Source organism: Mya arenaria, chromosome 12 (assembly GCF_026914265.1).
Source record: "Mya arenaria isolate MELC-2E11 chromosome 12, ASM2691426v1".
NCBI classification, from domain to species: domain Eukaryota; kingdom Metazoa; phylum Mollusca; class Bivalvia; order Myida; family Myidae; genus Mya; species Mya arenaria.
The window spans coordinates 67,552,145-67,573,165 of record NC_069133.1 but is presented as its reverse complement, the minus strand read 5'-3'; the positions used below and the strand labels follow the sequence as shown (position 1 = coordinate 67,573,165).

Genomic DNA, 21,021 nt, shown 5'->3' with positions numbered 1-21,021 from the left:
ACAACCGGGAATTTACAGGAAGTAGGCGAAGATGTTATCTCCCTTGCTTGATTCGACGGAAATTAACGAAAGAAAATCCGATTCGTTTGCTCCGCCCATTCATCTTTGTTTCATTCGGTGACATTTACCATATAAAGTTTAGGCGAAATCGTCTATCCTTGTAATTCTGAACTTGTCAATTCACTTTTGTAAACCTGGACTTGTTGGACTGCAAATGTTCATTTTACGAATGCAAGTGTTGACTGTAGGATTGCAGTTTTACATATGCATGATTCGGCTTTCTTAATTACCTCATCATATTGTTAAAGGCAAGTTATACGATCTATGTTTTAGTGAGTTTATACAAGGTACATCTGACAAATATACATTTTGACTACTATAATGACAAATGACAAAGCAATACGGAAAAACTGACAAATAGAAACAACAAATAGCACGTCTACATTGACAAATGTAAGAGATATTTAGTACAATTAAGAAGCACATTGTGGGAATTACACGTCTGGACTTTTGGCAACAAATAGCCTCCATATTCCCAACTATCTAATTTTCTACATTAATGAAATAATATAACAGTGTTTTTGAATATAATGCAAATAATGGGCCTTTATTATTTGACTTAGTAATTCTGGTTAAGGTTTTGCATTATTTATTGCATTGAGACTTAGATAACTCTAGTTTGCATGAAATTCAAATAATGTCCCCTTTTTTATTTGACATAGAAATTCTGGTTAAGGGTTTGCATGTAACCACTTTTAAGTCAATACCTCAGCAAATACATCATGTATTGCATTGGAACTTACACACACAGGCTCCCATATATTTAACATACTGTGAAATCATTTATATTTGTGGGATGAAATTTCGTGGTTTGCCAAAACAATACAATTTCGTGGGTACTTGAATTTGTGGTTTTTCATTTTAGAAAAAAAAATTGAATATGTGATCGTCCTAGATCGTCTGCATAATCTCCATGCGCTGGCCCATGATTTCTGTCTTCTACGTCACACGGTTTATGATACTCGCTGAAGTGGTACGACATGCTAATAAGTGCATATTTCCATGTCAATTATCGATTTAATTGGGAATTAAGTCATAAAAGATGTACCCTGATCATAAATACAGATAGGGGAAGCCATTGAATACCAATTTAGAATTTTGCAAACTGTGAAAACATCGAAAAGGTGCATATATTTGCGTAAACAAGATTATTTCAATATTATTCATGCGTTTATATAAATATATATATAATAAATATATTGAATGCGTTGTTTTGTACTTTTTCACGTTGGGTGCTCAGTAACCTCCAATGTAATCGATTAATTATTTCATTAAATAAAAAAAATCGAGTACCAACATTCACCCACATCCTGGAGATTTTCATTAACAGCACACGTTTAATCACGTGGCTTCTGTCATTTGGTTCATAAAGGCACATTTAATTGATTTGGTTTATTATTTGTTAAAGGCAGATATAATGTATCAACAAAAAAAAATAGTAAAATATAGAGTGAGACAGGTATAAACGCTGTATATTGAGACTTTTGTAACGAATAAACTAGTATGTACATAACATGGCAGTTGACAAAGTGAATAAAGGGACTATATTTTGTGGGATCTTAAATTCATGGATCACCCTACCCACGAAAACCACGAACAATAATGCCCCACGAACATTAATGATTTCACAGTACTTATTTCATCTAGTAAGATAACTCTATCTTTCATATTATATAATTTTTGCCCCTTTATTAGGTTACTTAGAAATTCTTGTTAAGATCTTGCATGCTAGTACACATAGGATAATATCTCAGCAACTACTTGATGTATTGCATTGAGACTTTATACAATGGTATTTAACCACCCAACCTGATTGAATTACCAAGTTAGTTAACTGTAATTTGCAAATAATGACCCTTTATTATTAGACTTAAAAATTCTGGTTAAAAGTTTGCATGTTACCTCATTTATGTTAATATCTCAGCACATACGAGGGTATAGCCAGAAGTTCGTGGAATTGCTTAATATAATCAACACATTTTAACATTTTTCAACGAACGTCAGCTCACTATAAAATCTATTTCAGGTGTAAATAACATATTAAATTTCAAACTGATACATACAATATAAAGAAAACTACAGCTTTTTCATTAACATAAGGTCAGCATAGCCCACGCAGTTCAAACGTCAGAATCTGACGTCAACGTCATAACTTCTCAAAGTAAGAGCAGTGGCCGCAATACAACGTCAATGTCTCCCTACCCACTAACGGTAAATGTCACTGAACCACTTGTAAGACTTGTAAGAATACAGGCGTGTCTGAGCTTCACTCTGTAGTTCCTGAAAGTCATTGAAGCATTTACCTTTCAGTTCACATATAAGTTTCGGAAATAGGGCAAAATCGCATGGTGCTAGGTCTGGATAATAAGGGGGTTGGGGAAGGATCTCCGCCTTAAGCTGGATTGTGGCGGTAGTCTGGGCCTCCTCCGATCTATGCACTGGTGCATTATCCTGGTGAAGAATCCACCCATCATGCAACGCCTGTGGTCCATCGCCCTGTACAAGTCACGCCTCAATACCTTAAATGGTACATAAGAAAATAAGTGAGGCTAATAACATAATGCATTTGTCACGTTTTGCGTATCTCATCAAATATCAAAATTAAAACTAACACTTATTCAATCCAATATTTTTAATCATAAACTTTTTTTAAACATTGTTTTATGCAGATTTAATCAAGAACTAAATAATAATAAAAATGAATTTTGTTATACATCACTTTACCTTAGAACATAAACTTTTTTTAAACATTGTTTTATGCAGATTTAATCAAGAACTAAATAATAATAAAAATGAATTTTGTTATACATCACTTTACCTTAGAATAATAAGCACCCGTCACAGATTGACCCTGTAAAATTGCATGGAGTAGAATATCACCGTGCACATCAAAGAAGACAATGAACATATGCTTTCCTATCGAGCGGGATGATCGTGTCTTCTTCGGAGGCAGGGAACCGGTAGTCTTCCATTGACTGCTTTGCTGTTTTGTCTCAGGGTCGTAATAAAACAGCCAGGTTTCGTCGCAAGTGATCAAGAAAACGGTTCCTTCCTTTTCGTACCGAACTAAGAATCGGCGTGATTCCTGTACTCGTCTGCTCATCTCATCTTCTGTCAGCAGCCATGGAACCAAACGCGCACTCACTCGACTCATTTTCAAACTGTCTTTCATTATCCTCCGTACCGACCCATAACTCATGTCCAACATCTTGCCTATTTTATGAAAAGTGACTCGATGATCAGCGTCAATGATGTTTTTCACGGCCTGGACGTCACTCTCCATAGTTTGTGAAACCACTCGCCCAGACCTCACGTCGTCACAAATGCTGTCCCGCCCCTCACTGAACCACTTGTGCCACTTGTACACGAGCATTCACTTCAATGGAGTTTCACTATGTGCTTCATTCATCAGTTTAAGTGTTTGCGATCGAGTTTTTCCTAGGTTCACACAGAACTGTATCACTGCCCGTTTTTTCAATCTGTCTTCTGGCGTCATTTTAAGCAAAATTAACTATACTGTTCTGTCTAAAATACTTTCTTTGAAATAAACAAACCAAACGCACTGACTTAAAACGTCACGTCATCACACATTGTTGACGTCACGTCGAATGTGCAAACTTTCGCGCCGTTTTATTGGTTTCAATGTGATTGGTCAACAAAACAAGATATTGTCATGGGTTATTTTAGCAACTGGGGAGGAATGCGCGACCACCTGTTTCCATAGTGTTCACCTTCATTGTTGTAATAACATGCTATATGATGAAACTCGCATTTCTAATTTTGAACTACCTGATTATTATTGTATGAAAGATTTAAAGATATTCTGCATATTGTTTTCATTTTAGCAAGCTTTTCCACGAACGTCTGGCTATGCCCTGGTATTGTATTGCATTGAAATCAAATCTAACAGTTATCCATACATGTTTTGCCAAAACTTTTCAATCCTTATACTGAAAAGCGGCAGAATAGTTGAGCGCGCTGTCTCTGTGACAGCTCTTGTTATTAATTCTTTATCACAGAGTTGTGGTCATTTGCTTGCGTGAGTGTTTAGGGCCATTATGGCCCTCTTGTTTAAATTGGAGAGCAAAAAAATAAATACATAGCACTTCTCTTCATCAGTGTCAATATGTGAATGATGTTTGAACATGGTAGTGTGATGGAGGTAAAAATATTGATGCCTGGAGGATTTGCCACAGGTTTACTATTCTAATTCTTACCTCTTCTTTTCCAACTTTTCTTGTCTGGCCTCTGGTTGCTGTAGTCAACATAAAGAGTAAATTGTGTTAGTGAAAACTATAAGAATAAAAACATAAAAAGTTCACATATGCATTGTTTTTTATGATACACATCTAAGAAATTTAATAAATAAGTCTTAATGAATAACCATTCTTTTTTCACAATATCATGTACATCATGCTGGATGTATTGTTATGCTTCTCAAATCTAACCTTTAAGACCTCCCACCTAAGGTATTTTTTTATTTTGTTCATGAAAGTCATCATCTATACTACTCGCCCCGGCGTCGGCATCGAGTTAAAGTTTTAGGGCAAGTTGGGATTTTCACTTATAAGTCCAATACCCTACATTCAATTGACTTAATACTTCACACAGTTGTTCAGGGCCATCACATGATGAGGTTAGATAACTCCATATTATTCTGTACACAGATGATGGCTTATTGCACTGCTAGAGCAAAACAGAAGGGAGAAAATCGCATTGAATTACCACATTGTATATCTGAGGTCCCTTTCTGTAGTGGTTATACTATAACTATACATGAACAGTTTATGTAAATCAAACATTATTCCAGGTATGTTTAACAAACTGATTTTCATTGAAGTCTGGTATATTCTGTTATAATTTGAAATGTCTCCGCATGAACTCAGTTGAATTTTTGTGGTCTATTACTTAAATCTTGAGCTAGCGCTCAAGCCTAAAAATTACCTAAAAGTTATTGCCCACAATCACTGACACTTTAAGACACATCTTTATTGAAAAAGATAAAAATAATGGGATCTTAAGAGACAATGAAAGATGTATAATGTAAATGCTTACCGTTGTAATTCTCTGTAGGCCTTCCCTGGCCCTCCTTGATACAACACGTTCTATCAAGTCTTTTGAACTCTACAAAAGAATAAATCAAGTTTAAAAACAACTCCCACTATAAGCCAATAAGATTGCAAAAATAAAATCACTTAATGTTCTGAGCTTAATCCATTTAGATGAAAGTTTAAATTTTTAAGTTGTTTTAAGGTTTTACTTAGTGTCATAACTGTCCACAAGTTTCACATCCTGATGAATGAGATCATCATTAACTTTTAAACATGGATAGGTTGATTAATATGTAAATAAAATAGAAATGATTGTAATTGACCTCTCAGTTTTGTTAGAAATACAGCAGATCAAAACTGAAAATGGTTTCCTGCTCTGAATTTTGAATTGAACAATGGTATCCCTTTAATTTCCAGACAGTTTTATTATGATTTAAAATTCAAAGCAGCAACACAGACAATTACAACATGGTCAATGTTAGCAAAAGTTTTGATCCCTTCACTATTTATTCTTAGAGGTTAGTGGCTGATTTGAATTTGATATTGAATTTTGTCTGTCGAGCTGGTCATGAAATATTTAATATTGTTGAATTGTAAAACAGATATTCAGGTCAGAGTGGAACCGGGAGAATGTGCTGTGTTTTCACATTTCAGTTTGTACCAGTTAATTGCGTTTGTTTTTCCTCCTGCCTATGTTGGAAGACCAGAGATAATAAGCTTACATTTCAGTAATTATCAAAAGAATCATCACAAAATTGAGTTTAATTTTCATTTAAGAAGTGGTTGTTAATGTGATTTGTGTGTAATTCATTTATTTCTTTATCAATATTACAATTATGGAAAAGTGTCACAATAAGACAGACATAAAAATATTATTAGGAAATAATATTAGAAATAATAAGACTTTGCTCAATGAATTTTTGATGAATTTGTCCAGATTGAGGAACATTTTATTTTAATTATTGAATCTGAATGAGATTGCCCAAGCATGGTCAATTAGTGGTCAGGATCGCATATTAGTCCAAATAATTGTACGTTGACGGATTTTTTTTTAGATTTTTGATATGGCAAATCCTTCATGTACAAATTGTTTAGTATCAAAAGTGGGTAGTTGTTCCAATCAGGATTCCGGGTTAAAGCATTATAGCTTCTATAAAACATCATAAAAACAAGAAATATTACCAGATAATGTTATTATATATTAGTTCCGTACACAAAAAATAAATATCCAACTTATAATTATGAGTTTGATGGCTTTTCTACATTTCATTCTGTCAAAACATAACGATATATACATGAAGGGCACCTGCAATGCTTCAGGGCACAGTTTTAAATCGCTCGGAACATTTTGGCCATGGCCGAGTTGTTACGATTGTATAACGAGGTCTATCTCGAAGCTTTGTCGGAGGAGGCCGAGTTATTACGATTGTATCGAGTTGTTTCCCTTCGCATAATTGCTTTCTGTGTCAGTCAACTTTCGTTTTATTGTAAAGGTAAACAACTTGTTTTAATGCATTAAATGCTTGTTTAGTGCAAAATAACATTAATCACTTACATGGTAAAATATGAATATAACTCTTTATGATCAATTTCAACCATAAAATACTTCAATTAAAACAATATTTTTAAAACACCCCCGTTTTTTGCACATTCCCGTTTAGACGTTAGGGATTGGAAGAATCCCTTATTACACGTCTATTATTTTAGACTAGATCGCATATATTCTTACATATATTATTCCAAATGAGAGATACTTTAAGGGGTTTATGTTTGGGGTAGTGAAATTGCCTGAATGGGCAAGTGGATTCAAATCTGAATTTTGTACACTGCCTTATAGTACAGCCTTCGAATTGATTGACAGTCAGGCCTGTTTTGTCTTCAAGATATGCTGTGAAATCATTCATGTTCGTGGTTTTCGTGGGTTGGGTGGTGCACTGGATTCAAAATGACATGAAATATAGACCCTTTATTCACTTTTTCAATTGCCATGTTATGTTCATACTGATACTCTTGTTTATTGGTTACAAAGGCCGCCGTAATACAGCGTTAATAACCATATCATTGTATATCGTACTGTCATCGTTTTGTTAATATGGTATCTGCCTGTAATAAATAAGACGAATGTTGATGCTAGGCATCAAAGACGGCTGAATTGGTTTTATTGAATATAAAATGTGAAAAATATCGATACCCAATTGGCTCAATAAAGTCATGTGACAATATATACAATTGTTAACATTCCTAATAAACTCGGACATAGCCGAACTATGACAGTTTAATCAACTTTCTAGATCGTAGTTACTTGGTCGTCTCCGGCATGCGTAAATTATTTAGACTAGTACCTTGCATTATCACCGACAAAATTATTGGTGTCGGGTCGATTCGGCCGAGATATCATTTCGGCCTGATCCTTTTCGGCCTACTTTTATTCATTAATGTTTGTTTTAAATCGTGTGAATAACGCTCTGAACTTTCATTTTATATCAGTTAAATTTAAATTGTGTTAACTTCGTTATTGCATTAACTTATATTTGTTAGTAAAATCGTGTGAATTAAGCTTTGTACTTTCATTTTATATCGCTGAAATTTAAAATAGTCAATTAATGTCGTGTTAAGGCACTTATATTTGTTATCAAATGCATAATTTAAACTATTATTCACAATATGCCCATAAATTCTCACATGCTCATTTACTTCCACAGCGTGTAAATAAATCGTTTTCACAGAAAGTAAATTTCTAAAATACCAATCTTGTATGACCGGTGACCAGTCAATACAAAAACACTACAGTAAAATTTATCTGTATACGTGGCCTGAAGCGGCCTTCAGGCCACGTCTAATAATAAACCAAATCATTTTGATGTGCTTTATAAACCTAATGACATATTAAGCACTTGCCTTAACTGTGCAGTTCATGAAAATCTCAAGGCTAAAAAGATGTGTGTGTCAGTTCTCGATTTTTTTCTTTGATGGAATTAAATTAATCGATTGCATTGGAGTTTCTGAGCACCCAACATGACACAGTACAAATAACCCGTTCAATACACTTATTAAACAAAATCGTGTGAATAAATTTTGAAATTATGATATGAGATGATAATTAAAGTGATTGAATTTGTAAACTTTAGCTTTCTTTTAGGATTGTTTTCTCAAATATACAGACCTTCTCAATGTTTTTACAGTTTGCAAATTTCTTAATTGGCATTCAATGGCTTCGCCTATCTGTATTTATGATCAGGGTACATATTCTTTTATGACCTAGATTTCCAATTAAATTGATAATTGACATGGGTATATGCACTTATTGGCATGTTGTACCACTTAAGCGAGGGTCAGAAACAGTAGAAGACAGAAATCAAAGGCTAGTGCGTAGAGATAATGCAGACGATCTAGGACGATGGCATTTTGTTTTGTTTTTTACAAAAATGAAGCCACAAATTGAAGAACCCATGAAATAAAAAATTTCAGCAAATGACAAAATTTCATGCCAATGAATATAAATGATTTCACAGTTATAGGATTCAAATCCTTTCCAATGTATCTGATCAACCTCCTCTGAATCTAAAATAAAATGAACTCTAGCCTTTATTTCAATGTATCACTTTTACATGTTTTGGAAAAAGATGAGAACCAACACAGGCTTTTCCCCCAAGATCTAATTGTGCATTTTTATGTCAATTTTATTGTCTACTTAAAAGATATTCACTATTTCAATTTCAGATGTCATAAATTATTATATATTACATATTAACAAACTCTGAAACAATCCTTGTTTGCAAGTTCTGAACTCATTTTTTTACAAAATCAGAGTAATTATTACCTCTATAAAAGTTTGATAATCTTTCCTCTTCTCTTCTATTTTTTTGAAAAATTCGTTCGCTTCTTCTGCCAGTTTTGCCTAGAACAAACAAATAATTTTATTATATTGTTGTTTTTATGGCAAGCAGTGTGTGTGCATATTGTGTGTTTCTAGCATGCAGTGTGTGGATACTGAGTGTTTTCTAGCATGCAGTGTATGGAAATTGTGTGTTGTTTATCATGCAATGTATGTATATTTGGTGTGTTTCTAGCATGCAGAGTATGGATATAGGGTGCTTTCTAGCTGCAGTGTGTGGATATAGTGTGTTTTCTAGCATGCAGTGTATAGATATTGTGTGTGATTCTAGCATGCAGTGTATACATATTGTGTCTTTCTAGCATGTGCAGTATTGATAAAGGGTGTTTTCTAGAATTCAGTGTAGATATTTGGTGTTTTTAGCATGCAGTGTGGGGATATTTGATGTTTCTAGCATGCAGTACATGGATATTGTGTGTTTCTAGCATTAAGTTATGGATATCGGGTTTTTTAGCATGCAGTGTGTTAAGGAATGAATTGTGGGGTCGATGTCATTATTTGGGAATTTACACAAATGGGCTGGTCTATGTGTGCGGAGTCTAAAAGACTAGGGCGTTTATCCATTGATAAATGCAATTGCCGAAAGGCAGTTCTTTTAAGGAATGGAAGTTAAGGTGTAAAAATTTCTTTCATGCAGTATGTGGATATTACCGTAAATGACTGGGTATAAGATGATAGGGGGTATTTAAAGACACAAGCAAAAAAATCTGTGAAAAATCTGATAAAAACACACTTTTATTCTATGTTTTAGGTTAAAGGATGCATAGAAAAACTGTTAAAATCGTAGGCAATTTTGGCCACCATGTATTTTGACAGTGACAATTTTTTTTTTTCATGAAAATGGCGATGGTTATCTTTAAAATGATACAATGATAATGCAAAATACATTTCATTTTTATTCGTTTCATGTTAGGATAGGCACTGAAAAGTACTTAGTGTGACAATTTGTTTCTGGATGGCACTGAAAAGTACCTTTTATGACTATTTGTAAGATTTTTTTTCTGGCAGTATATCGTAAACGATAACCTGTCGAGAATGGAAAATGAAGTTATGCAAAAACCTTATATTCTACAGGTTTGTTCTCAAAATGTAAAAACCTACACAGTCATCAAAATTAGACTTTTGGATGAACAAGCCCGAATTCATATACTATTGCTTGGCATCAACAAGCCCTGCTATATAAAATTCAGAATTTGAGCAAGCCCGGAAGACATTTTACAAGTGCAGGGCTTGTGGGCTTGTGCTAATTTCGACCACTGCCTACAGAAAAGAATAAAGAACGTGGAAAAGAGTGAAAAAACAAGACCATTATCACATTAGTTTGTAGTATTGGTATGTTAAAATCTGAGGAATAAAGTGTGTCTATTACACAGTCATTTACTGTAGGTGTTTTTAACATGAAGTATGTGTATATTGGGTGTTATCTAGCATGCAGTGTGTGGATATTGTGTGTTTCTATCATGCAGTGTGTGTATATAGGGTGTTTTTAACATGAAGTGTTGATATTGGGTGTTTTTAACATGAGGTGTGGACATTGTGTGGATTTAACATGAAGTGTGTTGATATTGGGTGTTTCTAGTATGCAGTGTGTGGATTTTGGTTGTTTTTAACATGAAATATGTGGATATTGGGTGTTTTTATCATAATGTGTGTGGATATTGGGTGTTTCTTACATGAAGTGTGGCCATATTGTGTTTTTCTAGCATACAGTGTATGGATATTGGGTGTTTTTTCTAAAATGAAGTGTATGGATATTGAGTGAGTTACTAGCATAAAGTGTATTGATATTGGGTGATTTTAGCATAGAATGTATGGATATTGAGTGTTTTCTAGCATGAAGTGAGTCGATGTTGGGTGTTTTCTAGCATTCAGTGTGTGGATAGTGGGTGTTTTCCAACTTAAAGTCTGTGGATATTGGGTGTTTTTAGCATACAGTGTGAATATTGGGTGTTTCTAGCATACAATGTATGGATATTTGGTGTTTTCTAGTATGCAGTGTATGGATATTGGGTGTTTTTCTAGCACAAAGTCTATGGATTGGTTGTGATTCTAGCATGAAGTGTACGGATATTGGGTGTGTTTCTAGCATGCAGTTTAGAGATATTGGGTGTTTTTAACATGAAGTGTGAAGATATTGGGTATTTTCTAGCATGCAGTGTATGGATATTGTGTGTTTCTAGCATGCAGGTTTTGGATATTGGGTGTTTATAAAATTAAGTGTGTGGATATTGGGTGTGTTTCTAGCATGCAGTGTGTGGATATTGGGTGTTTTCTAGCATGCAGTGTAGAGATTTTGGGTGTTCTCTAGCATGGGGTGTATGGATATTGGGTGTTTTCTAGCATGCATTGTATGTATATTGGGTGCTTTCTACCATGCAGTGTATGAATATTGTGTGTTCTCTAGCATGCAGTGTAGAGATATTGGGTGTTTATAACATAAAGTATGCGGATATTGGGTGTTTATAACATGAGGTGTGTGGATATTGGGTGTGTTTCTAGCATGCAGTGTATGGATATTGGGTGTGTTTATAACATGAGGTGTGTGGATATTGGGTGTGTTTCTAGCATGCAGTGCATGGATTTTGAGTGTGTTTCTAGCATGCAGTGTATGGATATTGATTGTTTTCTAACACACAGTGTGTGGATATTGGGTGTGTTTCTAGCATGCATTGTATGTATATTGGGTGCTTTCTACCATGCAGTATATGAATATTGTGTGTTTTCTAGCATGCAGTGTGCGGATATTGGGTGTTTATAACATAAATTGTGCGGATATTGGGTGTTTATAACATGAGGTGTGTGGATATTGGGTGTGTTTCTAGCATGCAGTGAATGGATATTGGGTGTGTTTATAACATGAGGTGTGTGGATATTGGGTGTGTTTCTAGCATGCAGTGTATGGATATTGAGTGTGTTTCTAGCATGCAGTGTAGAGATATTGGGTGTGTTTCTAGCATGCAGTGTGTGGATATTGAGTGTGTTTCTAGCATGCAGTGTGTTGGTATTGGTTGTTTTCTAGCAGAGTGTTTGTCAATATGTTGTGCATTCTAGCAATTTCGTTAGAATGATATGTATGAGGCTTTTTTGAGCGTCCTTTTAGCCATTTAATCTGACCTTCATTTACCATTGGACAGGAGAGAAGAACATCACTTAACAACAAATGGAAATGACCTAAAGAGAATTGATATAAGAAACACATGTTGTGTATTTTTAGCTTGTCTGTCATCTGTTGTCAACAATTTGACTGTTAACACTCTGGAGATCACAATTTTGGCACAATCTTAATGAAACTTGGTCAGAATTTTACCCTTTATAAATTCTTGGATGAGTTCGATGTTGGGTCATCTGGGGTTAAAAACTAGGTCACAAGGTATATATATTGATTAGGTCTAGGCCAAGTTCGAATCTGGGTTATTTGCAGTCAAAAACTAGGTCACCAGGTCAAATTTAAGGACAAGCTTGTTTACAATCTAGAGGTCACATTTATGACTGTATCTTCAGGAAACTTAGTCATAATGTTAGTAATAATAATCTCTAGGTCAAGTTCGAATCTGGGTCATGTGTGGTCAAAAACTAGGTCACCAGGTCAAATTTAAGGAAAAGCTTGTAAACACTCTAGAGGTCACATTTATAACTGTATCTTCATGAAAGTTGGTCAGAATGTTTATATTATTAATCTTTAAGTCAAGTTTGAATCTGGGATGTGTGGTAAAAAACTAGGTCACTAGGTCAAATCATGGGAAAAGCTTGTTAGCACTCTAGAGGTCACATTTATGACTGTATGTTCATGAAACTTAGTCAGAGTCTAGATATTGATTAGCTCTAGGCCAAGTTCGAATCTTGGTCATGTGTGGTCAAAAACTAGGTCACCAGGTCAAATTAAAGGAAAAGCTTGTTAACAATCTAGAGGTCACATTTATAAATCTATCTTCAGGAAAGTTGGTCAGAATGTTTATATTAATAATCTCTAAGTCAAGTTTGAGTTCGGGTCATGTGTGGTCAAAAGGTAGGTCATTAGATCAAACCATAGGAAAAGCTTGTTATCACGCTAGAGGTCACATTTATGACTGTATGTTCTTGAAACTTAGTCACAATTTTTATATTGATTAGCTCTATGCCAAGATCGAATCTAGGTAATGTGTGGTCAAAACTAGGTCACCATGTCAAGTTTAAGGAAAAACATGTTAATACTCTAGAGGCCACATTTATAACCAGATGTTCATGGAACTTGATCAGAATGTTATTCTTGATGATCCATAGGTAGAGTTTGAAACTGGTAATCAGAGGTCAAAAACCAGGCCAATAGGTCAAATCATAGAACACCTATGTAAACACTGTAGAGGTTACATTCTCTCTTTGATCACCATGAAACTATGTCAGAATGTTTGTGTTTATGAAGTCTATGTCAAGTTTTAAACTGGAAAACTAGAGTTCAAAAACAAGGTCACGAAGTCAAATCATAGAAAACACTATTAAAACACTGTTGAGGCCATATTTTCTACTTTGTCTATATGAAACCTGGTCAGACTGTACTTATAACAGCAAGGTAATTGATTTGGATCAGGTGAGCTATACAGGGCCTTCAGGGCCCCCTTGTTTTCTTTTTTTTCAAAATCAAATTGTTGATAGTATTGGTGCATAAAGTTTTTGGCATCATTGATGCCTTCAATATGAGCAGCTGCTCCTAAACATTTGCTTTGGTTATTTTTGTTTAACGAGTTTAAAAACCTGTATCTGTATATTCTGAATTGTTGCTATATTGAATGGGAATTTACAACAAAGTAAAATGATTAAAACGGAGATCATACACAATGTCTGTTAAACCATATTACGTACAAAACAGATCAACACAATGTCTGTTAAACCATATTACTTACAAAACAGATCAACACAATGTCTGTTAAACCATATTACTTACAAAACAGATCAACACAATGTCTGTTAAACCATATTACTTACAAAACAGATCAACACAATGTCTGTTAAACCATATTACTTACAAAACAGATCAACACAATGTCTGTTAAATCATATAACTTTCAAAACGGATCAACACAATGTCTGTTAAACCATATTACTTACAAAACAGATCAACACAATGTCTGTTAAACCATATTACTTACAAAACAGATCAACACAATGTCTGTTAAATCATATAACTTTCAAAACGGATCAACACAATGTCTGTTAAACCATATTTCTTACAAAACAGATCAACACAATGTCTGTTAAATCATATAACTTTCAAAACGGATCAACACAATGTCTGTTAAACCATATTTCTTTCAAAACAGATCAACACAATGTCTGTTAAACCATATTACTTACAAAACAGATCAACACAATGTCTGTTAAATCATATAACTTTCAAAACGGATCAAAACAATGTCTCTTAAATCATATTTCTTACAAAACAGAGCATACACATTGTCTGTTAATGCATATTACTTTTGTCTGTTAATGCATATTACTTACGGCTGTTTCTAGTTGTGCTTTTTTATTATCCAGTGCTCTCATCTGTGATAAACAGTTTTCCTCAAGTTTAGTATGGGCCTGCATGTCAGCCTGGAATACATGCACTATGGTTTATGAAAAACAATTGTTTCTATGATATAGTGGTAATGGAGCTTGATGGTAAAATTTAAAATAGTTAAAATACAGCAAGTCTGACATCACTTAGATTTAATTAAATCATAGAAGTCAATTTAACACAGATAATCGCCCTCAAGAATATGTCCCCTGGTATTTAAGCATGTGGTATGTCAAACACTGTTTGTGTATTAAAAAATATATTTTACAATCAGCCTGTACACAATTTCCAGCAGGAATCTGACATTATTGGCAGAACTATCAAACTGATTTTAGGAGTAGAATCTGGCAGTTATTTCTTTGGCAGGAAAGTTAGGTAACTGGGCTGTACTTAATTATGTCAGTCCCATTCATATAGAGACATTGTTGTTGCCCTGTCCCTCAGTCAGTTTGTCAGTCTGTAGACAAACTTTGATTTATTCTATTTTTCAACAGGTGACCTTTACATATTAAAATAGTTCATGCAACTTGTCTGCTTAAAACACTTCCTGTCCTCAGATGTTGAATGTGCAACGTTTTCAGCTTACCCAAACACAAAATGTGAACTATATGTGTGTTTTCTATTACCCATACATACATGATCTAGATTTAAAATGACCACAAGGTCCATACCATTAGAGCGTAGGCCTTAATGTGCCTGGATAACATTTTTTTTTTTAATTATTGTGCAGGTGTGATATAACTCCATGCAATATATTTTTAACTAGTGTAATAACTATACAAATTAGGTACTGCATCGCAAAAAATGTAAACTAGGTAAACCTCGTTTCCGCAAAACACCTTACGCTTGCGTCTGGATGAACCTATCTTACACTCTCAGCCATGGGAGATACTTGTATTCTTACACACAAACCATATTTTTACTCCATATCGATGCATTTTAAGCTGTGAAGATGATAATTTGTATTATCAACTTTTAACCATCAATTTCAATGGACCCTTCTTTTGTATCCAATGTCCAGTTTATGGCAAATTAAGGGAAAGGTAAATCTGGGTGTATTTTAATGTATTAAAAGATTCCTTCAGTAAAATAGAAAAAAATTACCTATGTTTTTTGTTTTGAAAATTTTGTATTTTGTACAGGCTTTCTTAGAAATACTGGACCTTATCTAAAAATAAACGAATCACAGACTGATTCTTGAGCCATTTTCTGTTATTATAATGGATTCTAGCAAAATAATAACTTGTCTTCAAAAGGAAAATTGTTAGTTCTGGAGCAGAGAGTGAATGTCCCTTAATAACATGAAGCAATGGCTGCTCTATTAGAAAAACATTCAAGTAACACCTTTGAAAAGTGTGGTGTTGTTGGATTAAAAGGATGGCCAGTTGTCAGCAGGATCAATGAAATGAAAAGGTATTTCACTTTTGCAAAGGTGAATGTTAAAGCTGCAGTCTCACTGATTGATAGTTTTGAAAACTTTTTTTATGGAACAGACTTTTAAATTCGAAATGTGCCAGTCTGCTGGACACGTCAGGTAAATTTGGCGTGGGGCAGGGAGCCCTTTCATATTTGCCGTGCTGAATGACCAATATATCTATACAAAATGCTAGGGACCTAATATCTCTTGAACACATGTATCAGTTTTGAGGTCATTGCCCATTAAACATTTGGCTACCTCTTTTGATAACTGGAGGTAAATGCATAGCTGGATTTCAATAGGGTAAATTAATTGTAGCTTGCTTACTTCGCTAAGTTTACTAATCAATTGAGTTCTGTTTTATTGCGAAATTTTCTTATTTGGCTTTATTCATTAAGGCACTGAATCCAGAGTGAGTTTCGTCCGAGAAGAAAATACAACAAGAGCTGTCACAGAGACTATTCCGCTGCTTTTCAGTGTAAGGATTGAAGGAGTTTTGGCGAAACATGCATGTATCACTGTTAGATTAGATTTCAATGCAATACATTATGTGCTGAGGTATAAACATAAATTTGGTGACATGCAAAATTTTAACCAGAATTTTTAAGTCTAATAATAAAGGGCCATTATTTGCAAAATACAGTTAACTAACTTGGTTATTAAGGATGGGTGGTTGAATACCATTGTATAAAGTCTCACAGGTTCGGATCATGATGGTGAACAAGTATGCAAAGTTTGAAAGGCATGTGTCAATGGACTTTGAAAATACCTGAGGTAGTACGCAAACTTTAACGCAAGTTCTAAGTTAAAAAAAGGGGCATAATTTTGTTAAAAAGCTTGATACAGTGACCTCCTCCTGTACACAAGTTGAGATCATGATGGTGAACAAGTGTGCAAAGTTTCAAAGCCATATATTGATGGACTTTGATATTATCTAAGGTGGTACGCAAACTTTAACATAAATTCTAAGTCGATAAAGGGGCATAAATCTGTCAAAATGCTTGATACAGTGACCTCCTTCAGTGTACATGTTAGAGGAATGTTATTCTTGATGATCTTGAGGTAGAGTTTGAAACTGGGTAATCGGAGGTAAAAAAACCAGGCCACTAGGTCAGATCATAGAAAAACTTTGTTAACACTGGAGATGTTACATTTTATCTTTGATCACAGTAAAACTATGTCAGAATGTGTGTGTTTATGAAGTCTATGTCAAGTTTGAAACTGGGAAACCAGAGTTCAAAAACTAGGTCACAGAGTCAAATAAAAGAAAATATTTTTAAACACTGTTTAGGCCATATTTTCTGCTTTATCTAGATGAAACCTGGTCAGAATTCAGGGCCCTCTTGTTATATTTAAGTCAAAAATTGATGTTTTCTGCATATTTCTTAAACGGTTATTGACAGTTTAAGCCATAAAACATTAATTTTCGAAATATAAAAATCTGCAAACTGATCTTTTGTCATCAATCTATTAGCATTGGATTGCAGCAGATTTACGCAAAGATTTGCTCTTTCCAAATAAAATACATAATTTGTAAACGGGGCATATCTGTGAGAGTGAATCTTTTAGGTGCCATTTGAAGCAAGAAATAATAAGTTTGTTTTATAAATATTGCCACTAGACAAGGTTTTCATGATGCTACATTTGATGAAGGTCTTTAACAAGGGAGGTATTTGTGTGAAGTCAATAAAAAGCAGTTCAATTATTGTGATTGTGGTACTTGTGTTATCTTTGTGATTCAGTTTCAAGCTGTTTTATATGAAAAAAATAATGAAAACGCCATGAACCTTTCTTATAGCACTTAACAAATGCAGTTTCACTAAAGCACTATCTGACTCTGAAAGGATATGAAACATGATCAGCTTTGGTTACTCAGAAATTAGTTCTGAAATCTTGTTGAACTTTTACAACTCAAGTTCAAGTAATGGTTTCAATTAACACAATTCTTTCTTGTGAAAGCTAAATAACTTATTAAGCTAGTATTGATTAATAGTAATGAAACGTCACGTACAAAATTTTTCAATGGTAAAACAAACGTAAAACTTTAAATTTTACGCACAGAATCATAGAAATTATGCCCATAATAAAGGAAAATAAAGAACGATTTACATGTGCTAAACAGACGGAATCTGACCGCAAAAGTGGACGTAATATTTAAATAACCGGAATTTCAGAACAGGAATTTTTATAAAATTCTGTGGGAAAAATTTCAGTACGTAAAATTAAGATAGAATCTGTGTGTGCCAAACGGACGGAATCTGACCGTAAAAGTGGACGTAATATTTGAATTAACCGGAATTTCGGAACAGGAATTTTTAAAGAATCTGACCATAAAATGGCAGGTAATATTTAATGTAACTAGAATTTACAACATTTCTAGAACTCGATTCATTGCTTTTCACTACATGCCTGCTTAAACTTTTCCAACTCTTGCTTTTAAATAAAATAATATAATTTTCCTTCATATTATTTATTTACATTTGCATGAGTTTATTTTTGTGATTTGAAAATCATTAAACTGATTATAGTGATATAATCTGCAATATAAATTTATCATGAAATGAAGAGACACTAAGTCTACAAAGACTTATTTGAAAATAAAAGTAATAGTGTTTTTGGAATCGTCTGTGAGTTTTGTCCATGGTTAATTTCACTTTTCTAACACAGACTGAACTTGCTGGATTGATGATGCTTTTTTTCCAGTCTGTCAGATCCAAATGTATTCTGTCAAGCAACTATGACGTCACACAATCTGCAGTAAAATTTAATATCATGTAAAATTATTTTATCACTAGTATCAAAATGCATCATTTTTAATCCATTTATACATTCTCAAGCACACTTTATTATCCTCACAGCTTAAAGTGAGTCACTAATGAATTTGGACCAAAAATAAGTTTTCTCTGTAATGCATCTGTAAAACACTTATTTATCATTATTTTACTCTATCATATTAAAATTGCAGAAAAAAGCAAAAAAGGATTTTGGTTATAGTGGGGTTCGAACGAACGCCGGTAAAGTCAAGAAAATATTAGAAAACAGCAGGCTTGTCCACACGGCCACCAGGACTTATACAGATTGGTGGTTGATATGTTGACAAGGACATGCCCAGCTGTCAAACCCTGTTTTATGGCTCTGGGCAATGGCTAGAAACATGCAACAAAACACACAAATGCAAACATTCAATCAACATAGCCTGTATTTTAATTACCGGTTCCCGCTTCATAAAAATGTTACTTATAACAAATGTTTTTTTACATGAGTAACAATATTGCTTTAAAACTATACTGGTTAGCGACCTATTATTCGCCCGTACCACTTTTTCGCCCACCCAGTTTAAAAACCAGTCAAAACGAAATATGTTACACAAATCAGTCTGGCGTTTCATTGCGGCATCATTTTTGACAGATATCAGCTGTTTTTTGCGTTCAAATGTTAGTAGTGTGTGGAATTCGACCCAAATAAACATTGTTTACACTTCTGACCTTGTAAGTTGCACGCCGGGATGACATCATCACGCGCGCGCTCATTTGCATGAGGCCCTGTAAGGATTTTTTAATTTTCATTATACCTTGCACTATCAGACGACATTATTGATTTGTCATTATAAAGTATGAAACAGGTGTTGAATTATACAAATACCATAAATTGCTGTATTTTACGTTCAAATTTCGAAAATGCAAATGGACAAAATCTGAAAGCGGTGAAGTAATCGCCAAATTTTTCGTCTAAGGGAAGCAACTTAAATTTGAGTTAATCATTTCATTCTTGTACGGATATGCGTTGTCCCTCTTCGGAAGTCTATAAATAAGCATACATAATGTACATGTTGGTCATGTTTTAAGAAGGAATCCCGGTAGCTTTTCAAATTTTCTGCAGAGATGGCTTACCGAGTAGGTGTTTATCATTTTAAACATACATAAACAGTATGTAATAGAAAACATATTATATTTATTGATAAATTGTCATTTTAAACGGTCGCTAGACTGGTAAAATAAAATAAAAATGTTTGAAGATATAGTTTAGAGAGAAATATACGAAAAACATCGTAAGAACAGCGAATTTATGGGGTGGGCGAATAATTGGTACAGTATTGTGCTTATTTTAGCGAAATTATAGAGGTACTTTGCACGTGAGAATATTCGGAATCCCTAGCTATTTAAAAAAAAAAAATACACATTTTTTGTCTGAAGAGCCAACCTGTCTGAGTGTAAAGTTTTATTGTAATATCTATCTTGTGTCAAAAGTAACGAAAGAAAAATCTCCATTTCCGGCCGAAAAGGGGTCGCTAACCAGTAAGGCTTTAAAAAACACAGTATGATTTCCATATAGATATGTTTATTTCCGAATTAAAATACAATCCTTTACAAACCTTCTATGTGGGTCGGTCTTCCATGTTGAGGGTAAGGTCTGCTTTAAATATGCTCCAACTGTACTTTCAGATCTTGTTTTCTCCCTCGCCATTGAATATTAACGCCATCTACAAGCGTTCTAACAAAGAATAACATACATGTAAAGGAAAACATAATTAAAACACACAATTTTACTGTCAGACTTGTCACTTACAGTTTCTTACGTTGATAGTTATTTAAGTTATTTCTATACTTTAATTTTTATTATTCAATGTATCATGCATGTACATAATTACTGGGCAGTTGCCTAATTCCGGATCAATTTTGAAGTTTTCTTAAAATATTGTCACAATTACTGAACATAAGTGCATGAAATTTTAATAGAGAAATGTTGGGTACTATATCAACCAAAATGGAAAAAGAATAAAAGAAAAAACAATTAATTATAATATAATATTCAGTACGAAATAAGGGCATAAACGACGTCCAAAAACCTGCATTCAATGCCTAAATATTCGGATTTTTTCAAAGAACAAAGTAAACCTTATTAAGTCAATACAAATATTTAAATGCTACTTAAATGAACATCATGTATTAAATGTTTAACCAGTGTTTATAAATTTTATACTTCTCTGAAGTATTTGTATGTGTATTTTCGGCGTATCCGAACTACTTATTTGTCCGAATTTGCATAATTTTGAAAGTACGAATCTGCT

At 33.9% G+C, this 21,021-nt stretch overlaps 1 protein-coding gene across 10 annotated transcripts in view; it reads right to left on the bottom strand.

The window, feature by feature from the left end:
- The window catches only part of LOC128212447 (uncharacterized), a 44,646-nt gene that overhangs the window by 23,364 nt on the left and 261 nt on the right, over window positions 1-21,021 (bottom strand). For 4 of the 10 annotated variants that reach the window (XR_008257456.1, XM_052917911.1, XM_052917908.1 and 1 more), the window contains exons 2-6: window positions 20,326-20,444; window positions 14,482-14,571; window positions 8,932-9,009; window positions 5,116-5,184; window positions 4,278-4,315 (exon numbers count right to left, since the gene is read on the bottom strand). Coding sequence is in view for 9 of the 10 variants with exons in the window: in XM_052917911.1 (XP_052773871.1) it covers window positions 4,278-4,315; window positions 5,116-5,184; window positions 8,932-9,009; window positions 14,482-14,565 (269 nt within the window). In the remaining variant the exon portion in view is untranslated. The other 6 variants (XM_052917915.1, XM_052917910.1, XM_052917912.1 and 3 more) reach the window with 5 other exon arrangements.